At 45.4% G+C, this 18,236-nt stretch overlaps 1 protein-coding gene across 4 annotated transcripts in view; it reads right to left on the bottom strand.

Annotated features, from left to right (window-relative positions):
- The window catches only part of MYO1B (myosin IB), a 113,945-nt gene that overhangs the window by 86,739 nt on the left and 8,970 nt on the right, over positions 1–18,236 (bottom strand). For all 4 annotated transcript variants that reach the window (XM_054381462.1, XM_054381465.1, XM_054381464.1 and 1 more), the window contains exon 2: positions 5,287–5,402. In XM_054381462.1, coding sequence (XP_054237437.1) covers positions 5,287–5,402 — 116 coding nt within the window. The remainder of the gene's footprint in view (positions 1–5,286; positions 5,403–18,236) is intronic.

Genomic DNA, 18,236 nt, shown 5'->3' with positions numbered 1-18,236 from the left:
CCAGGCGGGTTTGAAATCTCTCCAGAGAAGGAGACTCCACAACCTTTCTGGCCAGCCTGCTCCAGGGATTCAGCAACCTCACAGGAAAGGATTTCCTCCTCCTGTTTAAGTGGAACTTCTTGTGTTCTAGTCTGTGCCCAGTGACCCTTGTCCTGTCACTGGGCACCACTGAAAAGAGCCCAGCTCCATCCTCTTTCCTCCTGCCCTTTAGCTCTTACTCAGCATTGAGAAGATCCTGTCTTCTCTTCTCCAGGCTAATCAGCCTCAGGTCTTCCTCACAGAGATGCTGAGCCCCCTCAGCATCTTAATAGCCTTTGTCAGATTCTCTCCAGTAGTTCCCTGTCTCTCTTGAACTGCAGAGCCTAGAACTGACATAGTACTCCAGAATCTCAAAGCAAACCACTGGTAGACAGCTTTTACAATAAATTGTTTGCATTTCTGTAGGTAAAACCAGTAACAAAAATTAGATTGAATGTCTGTACAAAGGAGATGCTGAAATAAGAAAGAAACTACACATCATTTTCTTTCCAGAATACATCATTTTCTTTCCAGATACACTTTATAAGGAAATTTATGTATATCACCTAGAAACAGTCAAGGGCTTTGCTCTGCTCAGGATTATGCAATAGGAACCAAAAGCCTTTTCCCAAAGCACACTTAAATGGTACAGTGGGCTTACCCACAACCAGTTCTTCTGAAGATGCCATGGCTCAGTGGAGATTTGCACATCAAAGAAAAATAATTATGCACATCCCCCAAATCAGTGTGGGGCTTTTTACCCCCACGTCAGAAGAAATACCACAAATTGCCATTTGTCTCACAGCACCTCCTCATTAAAGTTCCTGAGCAGCTAAAAAAACCACAACATCTTGAGGATTGCAAGGTCTCCATGGAAGTGTGGCAATCTCCCCAGATATGCCTGAACCCTGCTTTTAGCAGCAGCCTGCAATCTCCCCAGATATGCCTGAACCCTGCTTTTAGCAGCAGCCTGTTACTCCCAGATCAGTCAACCCTAGAATTAGCTGCAAGTTCCAAAGCTGGGATGATGCCAGCTCTGCCCCAAACTCAGTTCTTGGCCCATACTGGCCAGTGTGGTAGGCAAGCATTCTGCTGATGAACAGCTTGGCTGCAGCAGGACTGTGTGGCCACCCTGTGAGCTCACCTCATGGTCTATTAACAAGCATTCAAGTCCCAGCTCTGCTTTCACAGAGTGAGCAACCAGACTGGCATGAATCCTTAGGATCCAGCACGAGGCATTAAATAGTCTGAAAAGTTGTTTAGGCTTGACAGAGATGACGTAAGGCAGCCTATAGAGCACTTATTTTGCTCATCTACAATATCTGAGAGGTATCTCTTGAAGATGGTGAGAAGTTTACCAGTTTTTAGCAGAGACAAAAGTGCCTCTCTCATTCCTGTAGTTCTCATAAGCATCTGCAGACAGGTGGAAAAGGAAGCAAGGTGACCATCAAGTAAGATCATTTTATATTTCTACAATTTGAAAATAAAACAAAACTACTGCATCTGTAAAAGAAATCATAACAAAGATTATTTCCTAATCCCGTATTCTCAGATATTTTGTCTACTTAGCTGTCAGAAGACAAAATTTGCATACAGAAGCAATACCAACTGAAAAAAGAATAAATTGTGGAGAGACCACATCTGTCCAAGACAATCTAGTCTTACACTTTCCATTACCTGGCACTCTATCCAAACGTGCAAGGAAAATCTCATACAGTTGAGACCTCCTGACACAAGCTAAAATTCAACATTTTCCAAATTCAATCCACTGCTCTTAAAGAGATTTCTAGTGTGTGGACTCCAGACATTTTTACTCCAAGATCACAAATCCCAGGTTAGAAGGGACCTAAAGCAGGGTCACCCACAGCAAGCTGCCCAGGATTGCAGTGTCCAGAAGGGTTTGGAATCTCTCCAGAGAAGGAGACTCCACAACTTCTCTGGGCAGCCTGATTCAAGGTTCCAGCACCCTCACAGCAAAGGATTTTCTCCTCCTATTTAAGTGAAACTTCTTGGGTTCCAGTTTGTGCCCATTGCTCCTTGTCCTTTCACTTGGCACACCTTAAAAGTCTGTCCAATAAGTACTGAGAAGATCCCCTCTCAGACAGATCTTTTCCAGGCTAAACAGCCCCAGGTGTCTCAGCCTTTCCTCCTCATAGAGATGCTCCAGGGCCCTCAGCATCTTTGTAGCCTCCATTGGACTCTCTCCAGCAGTTCCCTGTCTCTCCTGAACTGGGGAGCCCAGAACTTGACCCAGTCCTCCAGATGTGGCTTCACAAGGCAGGGTAGAGCAGAAGGAGAATCTCCCTTTACCTGCTGGCCACACTCTTATTAACGCACCTCAGGCTCTCATTGGCCTTCCTGGCACCAGGAGCATGTTGCTGGGTCATGGTGATCTTGTCCACTGGCACTCCTAGGTGTTACCAAGTACATCACACTGACTTTCAGACATCAGACAAACTAACTCCCAGATTTTAACATCCTCCCTCATATGACAGCAATTCTTTCGCAGCCAAAGTTAGCAGAGCAGAAAGTTCTTTTAGCAAGCAACCTGGACACAGACAGGGTTCAGATCCGAGGAACTTCCAGGAGCTTATTGGATCTGATTAACTCACTGTTTGCATTTCAGCCAATGCATCAGGCAAAGTTACAGAGGAAGCATGAAGGCAAAAAAATTCATCAGAACAAATTACTTGCAGAACTCTTTCCACACATCATTTCCTTTTAACCTAAAAGCTAAGACTGAAGGAAGATACATAAATTTATGGCCACATTCAGACACTTACTTGACCTTAATGCTGCCACTATGATATCTAATAAGATCAAGTGGTTACTGCACCACACAGACCCTGAAGATCAGGTACCGGATTTTCACCATAGCACCCACACTTGTAATCAAAGTCTTATCCTGCTATGGATTAGACTTAAACCTTGTCCCATTACCCTCAATAATTTTGGTCAGGCCCAAATAATACAGGTGGTGTCAGCTCTCTGTAATCACCAGACAAGGTCTTTGACTTCTTTGCAGTATGTAAAGGAATTCCAGAAGAGGAATGGAAGTCAGAATAAGAATCACAGAATCATAGAATGGCTACAGGTTGGAAGGGACCTGAGAGATCATCTACTCCCACCCCCGTGCTGTGGGCAGGGATGCCTTCCACTAGATCAGGCTGCTCAAGGCCTCATTCAGCCTGGTCTTAAACACCTCCAGGGAGGAGGCATCCACAGCCCCTCTGGGTGACCTATTCCAGAGTCTCACCACCCTTGTGCTTAAAAGCTTCTTCCTAATCTCCAGTCTAAACCTACACTCTCTCAGCCTCAATCCATCCCCCCTTGTTCTGTCACTAAACACCCTTATGAAAAGTCCATCTCCAGCCTTCCTATAGGTTCCCTTCAAGTACTGGAAGGCAGCTATAAGGTTCCACCAGAGTCTTCTCTTATCCAGGCTAAACAACCCCAGCTCCTTCAGCCTATCCTCATAGCAGAGGTGTTCCACCCCTTAGATCATCTTTATGGCCCTCCTCTGGACTTGTTCAGCAGTTCTGTGTCCTTCTTATACTGGGGACACCAGAACTGGATGCAGTGCTTGAAGTGGGGTCTCACCAGAGCAGAGGAAAGGGGAAGAATCCCCTCACTTGCCCTGCTGGCCACATTCCTGATGCAGCCCAGAGATGATAATCTCCTTCCCAACTTTCTGTTCCTAAAATTAAGCTTGGAATTGACATCATATACAAATCATATGTTGCAATATTACATATTATTTGTAAAAATATATTTGCAACATGTATTTTAGCCTGAAAATCTGCATTATATATTCATGACAGTGTGGTGCCTTCTCAAAATGGGCTCATTTCCACTCAGCCCAGAGGAGGTTTTCTTTTCCTACAGTTACCATTCAGGCATATTCAACATGTTTGTGCATTCATCATTTCACAGATTCATAGACTGCACTGGGTTGGAAGGGAACCTCAAAGGTCATCTTGTCCAACCCAGCAGTCAGCAGGGACACCTCCAACTATGGCAAGCTGCCCAGGGCCACAGCAAGTCTGATCTTAAATGTCTTCAGTGATGGTGCCTCAACCACATTCCTGGGCAGCCTGTTCTAGTATTTCACCACTCTCATTGTGAAGAGCTTCCTCCTGATGTGCAATGCAAATCTGCCCTGCTCCAGTTTCAAACCATTGCCCCTTGTCCTGTCACTGCAAACCCTTCTAACCAGTCCCTCCCCAGCCTTCCTGTAGGTCCTCTTCAGATATTGAAATGCAGCTCAAAGGTCTCCCTGGAGCCTTCTCTTCTCCAGGCTGAACAGCCCCAGCTTTCTCTGTCTGTCTTCATGTAAGAGGAGCTCCAGCTCTCTGATCATATTGGAGGCCCTCATGAGTGGTAGTGTTTTTTTTGTTTGTTTTCATTGTGCAAAGAGAAATTAAGGGTTTCAGATATCAGACTCAAACATTTAACATCTAGAGGCTTTCACATGCCAGTCTGGACTTGGGAAAAATACAGATTTCCTTGAAAACAGACCACTTTACAATGCAGTAATAAAGGCTACTGCTAACAATCACAGTAAAATATCCTGAACTGCACATACCAAGATCTAGATACATCAAATGGGAAGAGTAACTCATCTTGAGTGCTGTGTTCAGTTTTGGGCACTGCAGTGCAGGAAGGCACTGGAGTGGGGAAGGGCTGCTAAGCTGGTGAAGGGCCTGGAGACAAGTCCTGTGAGGGCACTGGGGCTGTTTAGTCTACAAAAAAGGAGGCTGAGAGGAGACCTTACTGCTCTCTACAACTACCTTAAAATAGGCTGCAGAGAGGTAGGCCCTGGTCTCTTCTCTCAAGTAACTAATGATAGAACGAGAAGGAATGGCCTCAAGCTGTGCCAGGGGAAGTTTAGAACATTAGAAAAAAAATTTTTCATGGAAAGGGTTGTCAGTTACTGGAACAGAGTGTCCAGGGAGGTGATTGAATCACCATCCCTGGATGTGTTTAAAAGCCTTATAGGTCTGGTGCCTGGGGACATGGTGCAGTGACAGACTTGGTAGAGTGAGTGAAATGGTTGGACTTGATGATCTTGGAGGTCCTTTCCAGCCTGGGTGATTCTATGATCTCGACTTCTCTTTAAAATAAGGACTAATTAATTAAAAATTTATTTTGGGAGTGGTGGCATGATTTTTGTTTGCTTTAATCAACACCAACCTTTTGAGGAGGGAGACAGCTGATGCCATCTGTTTCAGGCCAGAATGGGAACTCAAATTTCTTCTCTGTACTTACATGTGAGGACTGAGTTCATAGAAGTTGCGGTTCCTGTATTCTTCCACTTTCTCTGGAGTGTAAATGGGCAGAGATCTGTAGGGGTTTATGGATATCACCACGCTGCCAATGTATGTCTGTTGAATGAAAACCAAAACATTACTGTGGATTTGTCTTTTTAACCTACCTCTGCTGCTTATAGATTATTCTCCCATTTAACCCTTATGCAAAAGCAAACAAGCAAACAAAAAGTGTGATTGTGCAATGAGTAAATTTGCACCTACACTCTGAAACACCCTTTAGCTCTCTCCCAACAATCATTGGTGGGTACCAATTTCTACATAACTGGAAGCCTCCTACAAACTTTTTTTAAAGGAAAGCCCAATTGTACTATTCTTCTGTGACTAATTTAGGTGAGGGAGAGAAAGGAGAAAAGGACAGATGTTTGTGAAGAGCTCACTCCATCTGCATGGCAAATGTCACACAGAGCTTTACTGCAGCCCTTGGGCAATTGTATAAAACCACCTAAGGCAAGGATGGAGCTGGACTGTACTCCCTCACCCAGGGAGGAGCTTCACACCATCTTTTCAAAGGCTCAAGCACAGAAGAGCTTCACAGAGAAGAAACCTCAAGGCTAACAACTTCTGATAGTTTTCTGACAAAGGAGGGGTTTACTGTCAGGATTCAAGTCCAAGTCCTCATTCCTCAGCAGGTATGAAGTATAATTTTTATTTCTAGATTCTAAACTTCCTGGCCATTACCCTGGGAAAGCTGATGGAATAATGCATTGGTTTACTCTGTTAGATCTCATTTGCCACTGAGCTGATGAAGACTGACACTACACCACAATTGCCACTTCAGCACACAACACAATCACCTTGCCTTCATCAAGCCTACTGAAGGGTGCCCCACAGCTCTGGCACCTCCCTCCACCTGCAAGGGCTGCATTAGAATACACTTGAGTGACAAAAAACACCCAAACCCCATTCAGCCTGCCTGCAGATATTGGTCAAACATTAATCAACACCCAAGTGTTTGGTATCTCTTTCCACAACCATGAAATAACCAGGGAGTCCCTGGGAGGTGTAAAGGCTGTACACAAAAGCCACAGATTCCTGTTATCTTTATCTTCTTTCCTCTACAAAACAGCAGGATTTTTTTTCACAGATCTATGATTCTAAAGGGCTCCGTTGCAGCAATACCTTCTCAGCTCTATTTGGATTTCTCCCCATGACTTTTCTTACAGGGAAGGTGTGTAACAGACATTTTCAGATGGGCAGAGGCACACTGAGCCCAAGTTACTCACCAACAGGATCAGCAGAGCACTCATTCCCCTCCAGAACTGCAGCCACAGATTAGAAGTATTAATTGCTGTAACCTTTCCCTACCTAACTTTCACATCCAAAGCAATTTTCTGCTAAATACCAACTACATTTAGTCCTAAGCAGGAAGATAAGTGAGCAAAATTTGCCATTTCCACAGCATGCACACAAACACAAGCAAGCTGGGAACTCACATGGCATTTTCTGTGCCAGCTGAAACAGAGGTGAACAAACTAGACTGCACTGATAAAACAAGTAGCATGAGACTTCCAGAGGTCTCTTGTAATTCATCCTTGGAGTGTTTACTACCCACAACATGGAGCAGAAGCAGCCACTGTTGACAATGCATCACACAACTGCTGCTGTGATGAAACACAAGGCTTTAGTTTGAGATTTGGACTAACTAGGCTCAAGACTCACCATTTCTAAACAACACATGCTTTCTCCTCTCCTATGGAACAGATCAGAAACCTTCTGCAAAGCACTGCAGAGAATCACAGAATATATCTGGTTGGAAAAGACCTTTAAGATCATCCAGTCCAACCCTTGACCCAGCACTGAAAGGTCAACACAAAAACATGTCCCTAAGTGCCAGGTCGACACGCTGCTTCAACACCTCCAGGGATGGCAGCTCCACCACTGCCCCGGGCAGACCATTCCAATGTTTGAGAACCCTTTCAGCAAAGAAATACTTCCTAATATCCAACCTAAACCTCCCCTGGTGAAGCTTGTAACTGTTTCCCTGTGGGCATCCAGGCTCAAGACAGACCAAACACCCCAGAAAAAGGATGGTTTCACATCAAGAATGCATGCAGGGTGTTGCAATGGCAAACAACCTTGAAGGTGACTTATACAGAATCATGGAATGGTTTGGGTGGGAAGGGACCTTAAAGATCATCTAGTTCTACCTGCCCTGCCATGGGCAGGAGGGATACCTCCTACCAGACCAGATTGTTCAAGGCCCCATCCAACCTGGCTTTCAACACTTCCAGGCTTGAAGCCTTCACAACTTCTCTAGGCAGCCTGTTCCAGTGCCTCACCACCCTCATGGGGAAGAATATCTTCCTAATGTCTGATCTAAAATGAGCTTCCACATCTTGGCAGTCAGGCTGCAACTCAAAAGAGGCACAACTCAAATCTCTGCTGCACCACAACCCAAGGGAGAATGGATCCTAAAGGCATTCAGATACAGATTGTTGAGAAAGCCCCAAATAATTAAGATTTTTGCTTCTTTCAGACACAGGCTGCAGCATTGCTTACATATATTTTTCAAATAAAGAAATAAAAATTGTTATCATTTTATTGTCATTCTCCTCCCCACCAAGGAGGAGAGTGTTTGCCATCTATGTCTAATTTCTTTGGCTGAACCAGAAAAAAAAAATGCAAAATTTGCATTTCTACAGTGTTTGCTTTGCTCTCTCAGCACATGTGGCTTTGGCAATTTGCAAGCCTGAAGAGTCTTAGAGAGAGTAACAGATAACCAAGAGCAAGAAGCTTTCCGTCTTCCCAAGTATATGGGAAACCTCCCCAGTCAGAGGACTCTTTCCTGCTAAAACAATTCATAAATCAACTTGTTTCCTCCTAAATCTTACAGAGATGTGAATGCAGCCTATTGTGAAATCAGTGGTGGAAAGTACTCATAAGAGAGATGAAGGCCAGATCCTGAAGATTGTATTTTGAAACAAGAATGCTTTGGAACTCCAAGACTTGCCCATTTCAGCTATTCTGCTGCCATAATAGCATACAATTTAATTGCTAAGTTTCTAGAAGTCGCCTGAGATGCCAAGGTAAGGAAGATGACTCTAAGTGAAAAGCCCTGATTTTAAATGTTGAATACAGGCCTTCAAATGAGGTTTATTTAGAACCATCTTTTCTAAAGAAGACCAGAGCTAAGTATTGCTTAGCTGATGTATTTTGGGAACTCAAGTCAGCTGCTTGTTGTCAGACATGAACAACTACAGACCAGTGCCTAAAATAAAAATAAAAAGGTCAAATGACCATATAGAAACAAAGACATAGATTCACAGACTCATAGAATGGCTTGGGTTAGAAGGGACCTTGAAGATCATGTCCCTGACATGTGCAGAGACACTTTCCACTGGATCAGATTGTTCAAGGCCTCAATCCAACATGGCTTTGAACACCTCCAGGGAGGAGGCATCCATGGGCAACCTGTTCCAGTGTCTCACCACCCTCACTGTAGAGAATTTCTTCCCAGGTATCCAGTCTATATCTGTCCTCCTCAAACTTCAAGCCCTCTCATCCTATCACTACAAGGGCTTGTAAAAAGTCCCTTTCTTGTAGTCCCCTTCAGGTACTGGAAGGTATTCCCAGAGCCTTCTTTTCTCCAAGCTGAATAGCCACAATTCTCTCAGCCTGTCCCCACAAGAGAGGTTCTCCAGCCCTCTCCTCTGGAGCTGCTACAGCAGTTGCATGCCCCTCTTATGTTGGAGGGCCCAGCAAAGTAGAGAGGCAGAATCCCCTCTCTCATCCTTCTGGTCACACTGCTTTTGATGCAGCCCAGGATGCAAGTGTACATTGCCAGCTCATGTCCTTTTCAAACATCAAGTCAAACCAATCCAAGGAATCACTGGTTTTGCTGCAAGGTGGCTTGCCAGAACAGACACATTTCCTCTTCTCAAAATGCCAGTATCTCAACCCTGATGCCAAATAGCTACTTGCTACTGGTGGTCTGTGGGATTCCACGTATCAGGGATAAACAGATCCAGAAAATAGCTTTCCCACATAACATCTGCCTTCCCACCAGAGCTCTACTATAAACAAACAAAATCCATGGCTTAAATCCTTCAGCAAGCGACAAGCACACAAACATTCCAGTGCTGAAAGCAGAACACTCAAGGGTAGTGGGAGATCATACCGTGGCACCCCAGGGAATGAAGAGATCCTTCATTTTCCCTGTTTAAGGAAAAAAACTGAAACCCCAGAGGAATGTCCTCAAGATTATGAATGCACAGAATGCAGTCAGGAGATCTGATTTCTTTCTTGGCTTGGACATGGCCTTGTTATGCAAGTTTGGACAAGATGTGCTATCTCCTCAGGTTTTGCTAACTAGAGATTCTTGATAATAGTCCTTCCTCCAAGTTTCTGCTTTATTGCAGTAACTCACAAAGGCAAATTCTGCTTCCTTGGCACCTTTATCCAGAACCCAAAGCAGAAGGATACTCATTTGTTGTTTACCAGTGCATCTGTCACGTCACACTGTAACGGGCTAACATTTCAGCTGTGGAAAAGAGCATCTGGATTTCTATGAGGTCAAGTGACAACACATTCTGCACTCTCCATCACAACTCCTCACACAACTCATTCCTGTTCAGTAAGGGGTTTAATACCCCAAGCCAGAAGAAGGCTCTAAATCACAATTCAACAGCAAAAGCTGATAATATTTGTTACATATCACTTCTAAGTACCACCAGAGATGGAATGACCGAGACATTTTGATGCCTGAATTTCTCTCTCTAGGACTGGAATCAAACACAATCACTGGGGGCAAGATATTACAGCTACTTCCAGATTACCTGTGCCTTGCACAGCCTTCTGTGCCTTTCTAACCCAACCAACTTTAAGACTAGCTTAAGAAGAGGCCTAAAAGAGCAAGACAATGTAACGCTGCCGTTGCTTGGGAGACACTACAGGCAGCAGCTTCTTCTCAGCCAAGCACTGAGGAAAGGTATGGCTAGAAAACAGCAAAGTACCTGAAACACCTGTGGACTTTTCCAGATGAGAGGTTGCAAAAAACATACATAGAGCCTGGCAGAAGGTCCCAACACACCTCTGCAGTAGGGATGCACAAGCACTGCAGAGAAATCTTATACACAGGGAAGAGGCAGTACAGGCCAGCTCGAGAAAGAGAGTTTTCATAAGGCTACTAGTAGAGCTCACAGGAGAACGTTTCACACTGTGGGACACAGCACATTAATGAAGCAATTTTTCCTCCTAGCAAAGGTAGCCTTACAATACCATAAGAGCCCAGAAGATTAAGGACTCCAGCTGCAGGAGCTGTTACTGACAGCAGGAATGTTACTGACAGCAGCTGAGGCTGCAGCACAGGAACTGCAGAGGTAGGGCTATTTAGAATCACAGAATCGTTTTGGTTGGAAAACACCTAAAAGATCATCAAACCCAACCATTCTCTAACCCTACCAAGTCTGGTGCTAAACAAGGTCCCTCAGCACCACATCTCTGCCTCTCTGAAAGAACTCCAGGGATGTGGATTCAACCACCCCCCTGAGGAGCCTGTTTGAGGGTTTCAGAATCTTTTCAGTGAAGCTTTTTCTCATATCCAACCTAAACCTCCTCTGATGCAATTTGAGGCCATTTCCTCTCCTCCTATCACTTGTTACCAGGGAGAAGAGCCCAACACCCACCTCACTACAGCATCCTTTCAGGGAGACTTCTCTGGAGACTTTCAAAACCCACCTGGATGCATTCCTGTGCAAACTACTCTAGGTGATCCTGCCTTGGCAAGGGGGTTGGACTAGATGATCTCTAGAGGTCTCTTCCAACCTCTAAAACTCTATGGGTCTGTGATTCTGTGAGTTGTAGGGAGCACAAAGGCTTCCCCTCAGCCTCCTTTCCTCCAGGCTGAACAACCCTAGTTCCCTCAGCCATTCCTCAGAAAAATTGTGCATATCCTTCTCCAGCTTTGCTGCCTTTCTTTGGGCTCCCTCCAGCACCTCAGTGCCCTTCTTGGAGTGAGGGCCCCAAAACTGAACCCAGTACTCAAGGCGAGTCCAGTGCTGGTTAGGCTGCACCTCAACTACTGTGTCCAGTTCTGGGCCCCTCAATTTAAGAAGAACATTGAGATGCTTGAAGGTGTCCAGAGAAGAGCAACGAGGCTGGGGAGAGGCCTTGAGCACAAGCCCTATGAGGAGAGGCTGAGGGAGCTGGGGGTGTTTAGCCTGGAGAAGAGGAGGCTCAGGGGTGACCTCATTGCTGTCTACAACTACCTGAAGGGAGGTTGTAGCCAGGAGGGGTTTGGTCTCTTGTCCCAGGCAACCAGCACCAGAACAAGAGGACACAGTCTCAAGCTGCGCCAGGGGAGGTTTAGGCTGGAGGTGAGGAGAAAGTTCTTCACAGAGAGAGTTGTTAGACGTTGGAATGTGCTGCCCAGGGAGGTGGTGGAGTCACCATCCCTGGAGGTGTTCAAGAGGGGATTGGACATGGCACTTGGTGCCATGGTTTAGTGGTCATGAGGTCTTGGGTGACAGGCTGGACTTTGATGATCCTTGAGGTCTTTTCCAACCTTGTTGATTCTGTGACTCTGAGTCCAGGGGCACGTCACTTCCCTGGTTCTGCTGGCCATACTATTGCTGATTCAGGCCAGAATGCTGTTTGCTTTCTTGGGCACATGATAGCTCATCTTTAATTGTACCACTCTGCTGATATGTAACAGACTGCTCCTTAACTTTAAAAGCTTTTATGGATTTGTGGCATCCTCCGCAAAGCAACCTTCTGTAGAATTTAAGATCATTAAGCCGCTATACAGCTTTGCTGCAAACCTTCTGGAAGTGTCCTTTAGATGCCTCTTGGCAGCTCTGTTAAAAACAAACCCACTGCTTTTTAGCCCTGGTAGCCTGCAACAGCTATGCATGATGCACATTTCTTTAGTATTCATTGAGCACACTGGGCTCCTATCATTTTGGACAGCTTCTAACACACCACTAAAACAATTCACTGAAATGAGAGACATTGAAGGAAGATCAAAGAAAAGTGTGACTGGATTTTCTTGGAACAAATCCAGACCCCAGGCTGGGGCAGCACTGTTTTCTTTGCAGGGGGGAGGGCTGTGTTTTGGGTTTGTGGGTTTTTTATTTAACGTGACACACGCAAAATTATATTTCTAATATGCTACTCATTTGCAGTTATATTTTCCTGAACTGCTGTGGTTCTGGATCTTGCCAGCTCATGAATACATGTGTCACTGTATGCTCACAAGGCCAAGGAGGTGGCAGAGGAAGCCTGTATTTATGTGTTCTCAGTGTTTTGAGCTGTCTCAAACTCAAACAGAATCTGGCAAATTTAATGCTGCAACACTATTCTATAATGAAGTTTCTCTACTTAATAACATTAGCAATAACCTCAGTACCTTATTGAAACATCAACTCTTATATGAACAATCATACTGTGTGCTCGAAGTTGGGTCTCACAGAATCATGGAATGGTCTGGGTTGGAAAGGACCTCCAGTGATCATCTAGTTCAATCCCCCTGCAATCAGCAGGGACATCCTCCATAGATTAGGTTCCCCAGAGCCTCGTTGAGCCTGACCTCAAATATCTCCAGGCATGGAGCCTCAACTACCTCCTGGGCAACCTCTTCCAATGTTCCACCACCTTCACAGTACAGAACTTGTTCTTAACATCCAATCTAAATCTGCTCTTCTCTAATGTCAAACCATAGTCCCTCATCCTATCACTGCAGGCCATTGTAAACAGTCCCTCTGCAGTCTTCTTGCAGGCCCCCTTCAGGTACTGGAAGGCTGCTATTAGGTCTCCCTGGAGCCTTCTCTTCTTCAGGCTGAACAACCCCAGCTGCCTCAGCCTGTCCTCATAGGAGTGGTGCTCCAACCCCCTGATCATTTTCACGACCCTCCTCTGAGCCAGCTCAAACAGGTCCATTTCCATTCGGTTTTCATGGTGGTTGGCCACATAGAAGAGTGAAAGGCACCCTGCTTCTGGTCTGCTGTGTGTTTCAGGTCTGAAATATTTGCAGAGTTGCAAGACATTATGTTTGAAAAGAATAAGGAAAAGAGTAGCATCAAGACTAAAAGCAAACCCACCATTATCAGACCATTTTACCATACTCTGATTTACCATATACCATGCCCAGCATTTCAGGTGTTTGTATTGTTTGGTGGAGAGGGATGGGCTGAGTGCTTGAAAAATACCAACAACCCACCTAGGATTTCATCCAGTAACACTCCAGGGTTTGCCTGCACTGTTTCATGACAGCATATACAAACCAAACTCTACCTGTGATCCAAGCCACGCAGCTGCACTTTATGTGGAGCCAATGCCTCTTGCTTCAGTGAGCTTGGAGCATAGGCAGAGCCTCCAGCTACCACCTGCAAGCCACTGTGCAGACCCAATCCCAGCAGCAACGGTCAAGTGGGAAGAACAGGAACTAATACAAGTTTGATTGTCTTGAGCAACAGCTTCTGTGTGGATTTTCCCATATCCAGGAAGGGCTGGAGTCACACTGCATCACATAATACTACTCCTTAGCAAAAGAAACTTCTGCTGACTCCCCGAGACTTTCCTTGCCTCCTCTTTCCCAGCAAATACAGCATCTACACAAAATTCCTGATCAGCTCTCAACAGGTCACAATAATCAGTAAGTTGCTACAGGCAAGAAAGCCTTTTTCCATCCCCTTCCTGGAAGCAAAGCTAATGCTCAAAATTTACTATTCCAGAAGCTAATCTGCAGCAAACAGAAAATACAAGACAGACTCTCAGACAAAGTCTTTCTCTCTCTTCTTCCACATATATAGAGAAATCTTTCCTCCTCCTTGGTACTATTTTTCACTATAGTTTCAGTTCTTTCTAATTCTGTTTCTATTAGCAAAAAAATATCATACTGGACTTGTGAACAAACACAGCCTATTCCCCATGATGGTGAAAACTCTCTTGGAACATTTTTGCCCCAGAAAAATAGAGGACAAAGTCTGTATGTTGCAATAATGAGAAAAAACAATCCTGGTAAGATTATATAGATTCATAGAATGGTCTAGGTTGAAAGGGTCCTTAAAGATTGTCTAGTTTCAATTACCCCTTCCAGGATTCCACTATATCAGGTTCCTCAAGGCTTCATCCAAGCTGGCCTTGAACACCTCCAGGGAGGGGGCATCCATGACCTCCAGGGGCAACCTGTTACAGTGTCTCACCATCCTCACTGTAAAGACTTTCTTTCTAATCTCCAGTCTAAATCTGCCCTCCTCAAGCTCCAATCCATTCCCTCTCATTCTATCACTACAAGTCCTTGAAAACAGTCCTTCCCCAGCTTTCTTGTAGGTCCCCTTCAGGTACTGGAAGGCTGGTACAAGGTCTCCCTGGAGCCTTCTCTTCTCCAGGTTGAACAGCCCCAGCTCTCTTAGCCGGTCCCCATAGTGGAGGCTCTCCAGCCTTCTGATAATCTTTGTGGCCCTCCTTTGGACCCAGATGAGGACAAAGTCTGTATGTTGTAAAATGCAGTTATTAGGCATCCCTGTAAAATCTGGACAGGACAGTAAAGATTGTAAAGAAAACTACATAAAAGAGCACTAGATGAGGTGGGAGGGGGGAAGTGGCAATCAAGAGAAAGAAGAAACAGAGGCAACGGAATCCACAGTTCAAGCAAAACCATTTTATATTGCTAGAGAAGACCAAATTCTGCATTAGTGTGTATCACAGGCACAGACCAAATATGTTGCCACCTGATATGGTGACTGATGGAACAAAGCTCAAGCAGATAACACAAAGGCAGAAGTGCACATAGAGTCATAGAATTGTTTAGGTTGGAAAAAAATCCTTAAGATCATTGAGACCAACCATTCTGTAACTCTACCAAGGCTGGTGCTAAACCAGGTCCCTCAGCAACACATCTCTGCCTCTTTGAAACAACTCCAAGGACAGGGATTCAACCACCTCCCTAGGAAGCCAATTCCAGGGTTTGAGAATACTCTCAGGGAAGAAATTTATTCTCATATCCAAACTAAACCTCCCCTGGTGCAACTTGAGGCCATTTTCTCTCCTCCTACCACTTGCTACTAGGGAGAAGAGCCCAACACCCTCCTTACTACACCCTCCTTTTAGGTAGCTGTAGAGAGCAAGAAGGTTTCCCCTCAGCCTCCTTTTCTCCAGTTTCCTTACCTGCTCATCACACAACCTGTTCTCTAGACCATAAATCTATATCCCAAAGCAAACAATTCTGACGCAAGCAACCTATGGCCAAAAGGGTAACAACACTGCCAAACAATACAGCCTTGATCTTGCAGGTCACTGCAGCTGTCTGAATAAGCTATGGGCAACCCATGCCAGCCAGGATCATGCCCCCAAAACAGGTCACAGTCTGATGTAGATCTGAGCTCTCAAGCAAGAGCAGAGAAGTCTGCCAAAGACAGACACCCACATGACAAGTTGAAGCAAGCACTTAAAGGGGGTGCATGTGGGGAGATTTTTAAGCTTCTGAGTTTCTGGAGGGCACAGAAACCTCTCTGCTGCTCAGTGAATACTGCTGCTCACCTGGTGATCGTTATGACAGACTCTAATGGTGTTAATGAGGCAGATTAATCACCACAGCCACCCGCCTCTCTGACTACACTGGGATGCTTCTACAAAAACAAACAACTCCTACGCAGGATGCAACCTGTGAAGTCAGTGATGAGGAAGCCAGACCAAAGCAGACAGAAGAACTGTTAAGGCAAGCACTTAAGTACTCCCAGAACGTGGGTCCTTGCTTGCTTTTGGATAGCTAAAGACTTGTTTTCATAAGCAAACAGTAGCTGGGGATTGGATAGTACCTGTGCCAAGAAGCCACTGGTGAGCCATCAGCGAAGGCACTCATTCCAAAATACATTATTTCTGTACAAATAAAACATGGGAGGGTCTCTGCTCTGGTGAGACCCCTCCTTGTATACTGCATCCAGTTTTGGTGTCCCCAGCATAACAAGGACACAGAGCTGTGGGAGTGAGTCCAGAGGAGGGCCACAAAGATGATCCAAGGGATGGAGCACCTCTGCTATGAGGATAGGCTGAGAAGAGAAGACTCTGTCAGAACCCTATATCTGCCTTCCAGTGTCTGAAAGGAACCTACAGGAAGGCTGGAGAGGGACTTTTCATAAAGGTGTCTAGCGACAGGACAAGGGGTAATGGTTTGAAGCTGAGTGAGAGTAGGTTTAGACTGGATCTTAGGAAGTTCTTCAGTATGAGGGTGGTGAGACACTGGAATAGGTTGCCTGGAGTGGCTGTGGATGCCACCTCCCAAGCAAGTCTCGTTGAGAGGTGCTCTTGCCCCTGGCAGTGGGGTTTGAATAGACAATCTCTGAGGTCCCTTCCAACCTGAGCAACTCTATGATTATGATTTTAGGAAGTTTCCTGCCAAGGCTAACCTATGCTCTTCAGGGTGAGAACCACATTTCTACAGTGCTTGGATGGTTTTCTTCTATTTCTGTTATTTGCCAATCTTTCATTAATTTGCCTTTTATGATTTTACTTCATATAACATCCACTGAAACCATGACTAAATGCCCCAAAAGTTATCATCATCAACCTGGTCCTGAGGAAGATGTCCCTGCCCATGGCAGTGTGGCTGGAACTAGGTGATCTTCAAGGTCTCTTCCAACAGAAACCATTCTTCTATGATCACCACAGCATTTTGGGGCAGAGCCACCACTGTAACAGACCCTGGGGCCCTACCAGAAGCATTTCCTAAAGTTTCTTTTTTCAGAGGCAAAAAGAGTGCTTGGAGAAGACATCTCTGCACACAACCTACAAGATGTGGTGTGATCCTTATTTATGTTTTCTTATTCCTTTAGGCAGACATTGCACACAGCCCTACAAACAGGTGCCTCAAATGCTACACTCAGCATCATGGAGCTGCACACAAAGGAAAGGAAACAAAGCACTGCTTTCAGGTAAGCAACTCTCTTTCCATCAAGCACTTCAAGGCTAGAAGTAACCAACCTGCTGGCTGCAAAAATCTTTACTTCTGACTCCAGGCAAGTTACAAAGTTGGTTTTAGCAGAGCAGGCTGACACAAAGGACTGAGAAGCAATGGGGTTTCTAGCTAGATAATAAGCAAAGTAAGATTTACAGGGAGGTGGAATACGAATTCTTAGACCACAAGCTATCACAGGAAAAGATGTGCCTTGGGCACATAAACATCTGAAGCAGAAGCAGCAGTCTTCAAGGCCCTAGCCCACAGCAGCTGCAACAATATTATTACTACAAGTCAGTAGCTCTCCTCAAAGAGGGAAACTGTTGAGGCACTGCTGGGAAAAAAATGCTCCAACCAACGTAGGCGTCCCCCATGGGAGGAAGAGAAAGAGATCTGAGGAACTTGGGTCCCCTGGGCCCCCATCACAGGCAGGATGGATGGCTGCTCTGCTCCAGATCTCAACCCATCCTGCCTTTTAAGACATGACTCAGTCACCACACCTGCCACCCCTTTAACTCCCAAAGGAAGACCAGCAGTCCAGGATGCACATGCCAGATAAACACAAGTCAGTACAACAAGGTTCAAGAAAGCAGGGACAGGTCTGGCAGGAGGATTGGCTCTTTTGCATGTTGCTGCAGGAGCAGCAAAGGCACAGGCTGGCTTCTGACAGGCATGCATGCAGCTAGGATCTACCCAAAACCAGAGCAGACAACAATCCTGTGGTGTGCAGTTCAAGGGAGGTGATTCTGCTGCTCTGCTCTGTTCTGCTGAGACCTCACCTGCAGCATTGGGTCCAGCTCTGGAGCTCTCAGCACAGGAAGGACGTGGACTTGTTCAAGCAGGTCCAGAAGGCCAAAAAAATGATCCAAGGGCTGGAGCACCTCTGCTCTGAGAGTTGGGGTTGTTCAGCCTAGAGAATGCTCCAGGGGGAAATTACTGCAGCCTTTCAGTCCCTTAAGGGGACACTTTTTTTTTTTTTAAGCGAGGCCTGTTGTGTC

Source organism: Indicator indicator, chromosome 5 (assembly GCF_027791375.1).
Source record: "Indicator indicator isolate 239-I01 chromosome 5, UM_Iind_1.1, whole genome shotgun sequence".
In the NCBI taxonomy this organism is placed as follows: Eukaryota; Metazoa; Chordata; class Aves; order Piciformes; family Indicatoridae; genus Indicator; species Indicator indicator.
This window is presented reverse-complemented; position numbering and strand designations above follow the sequence as displayed.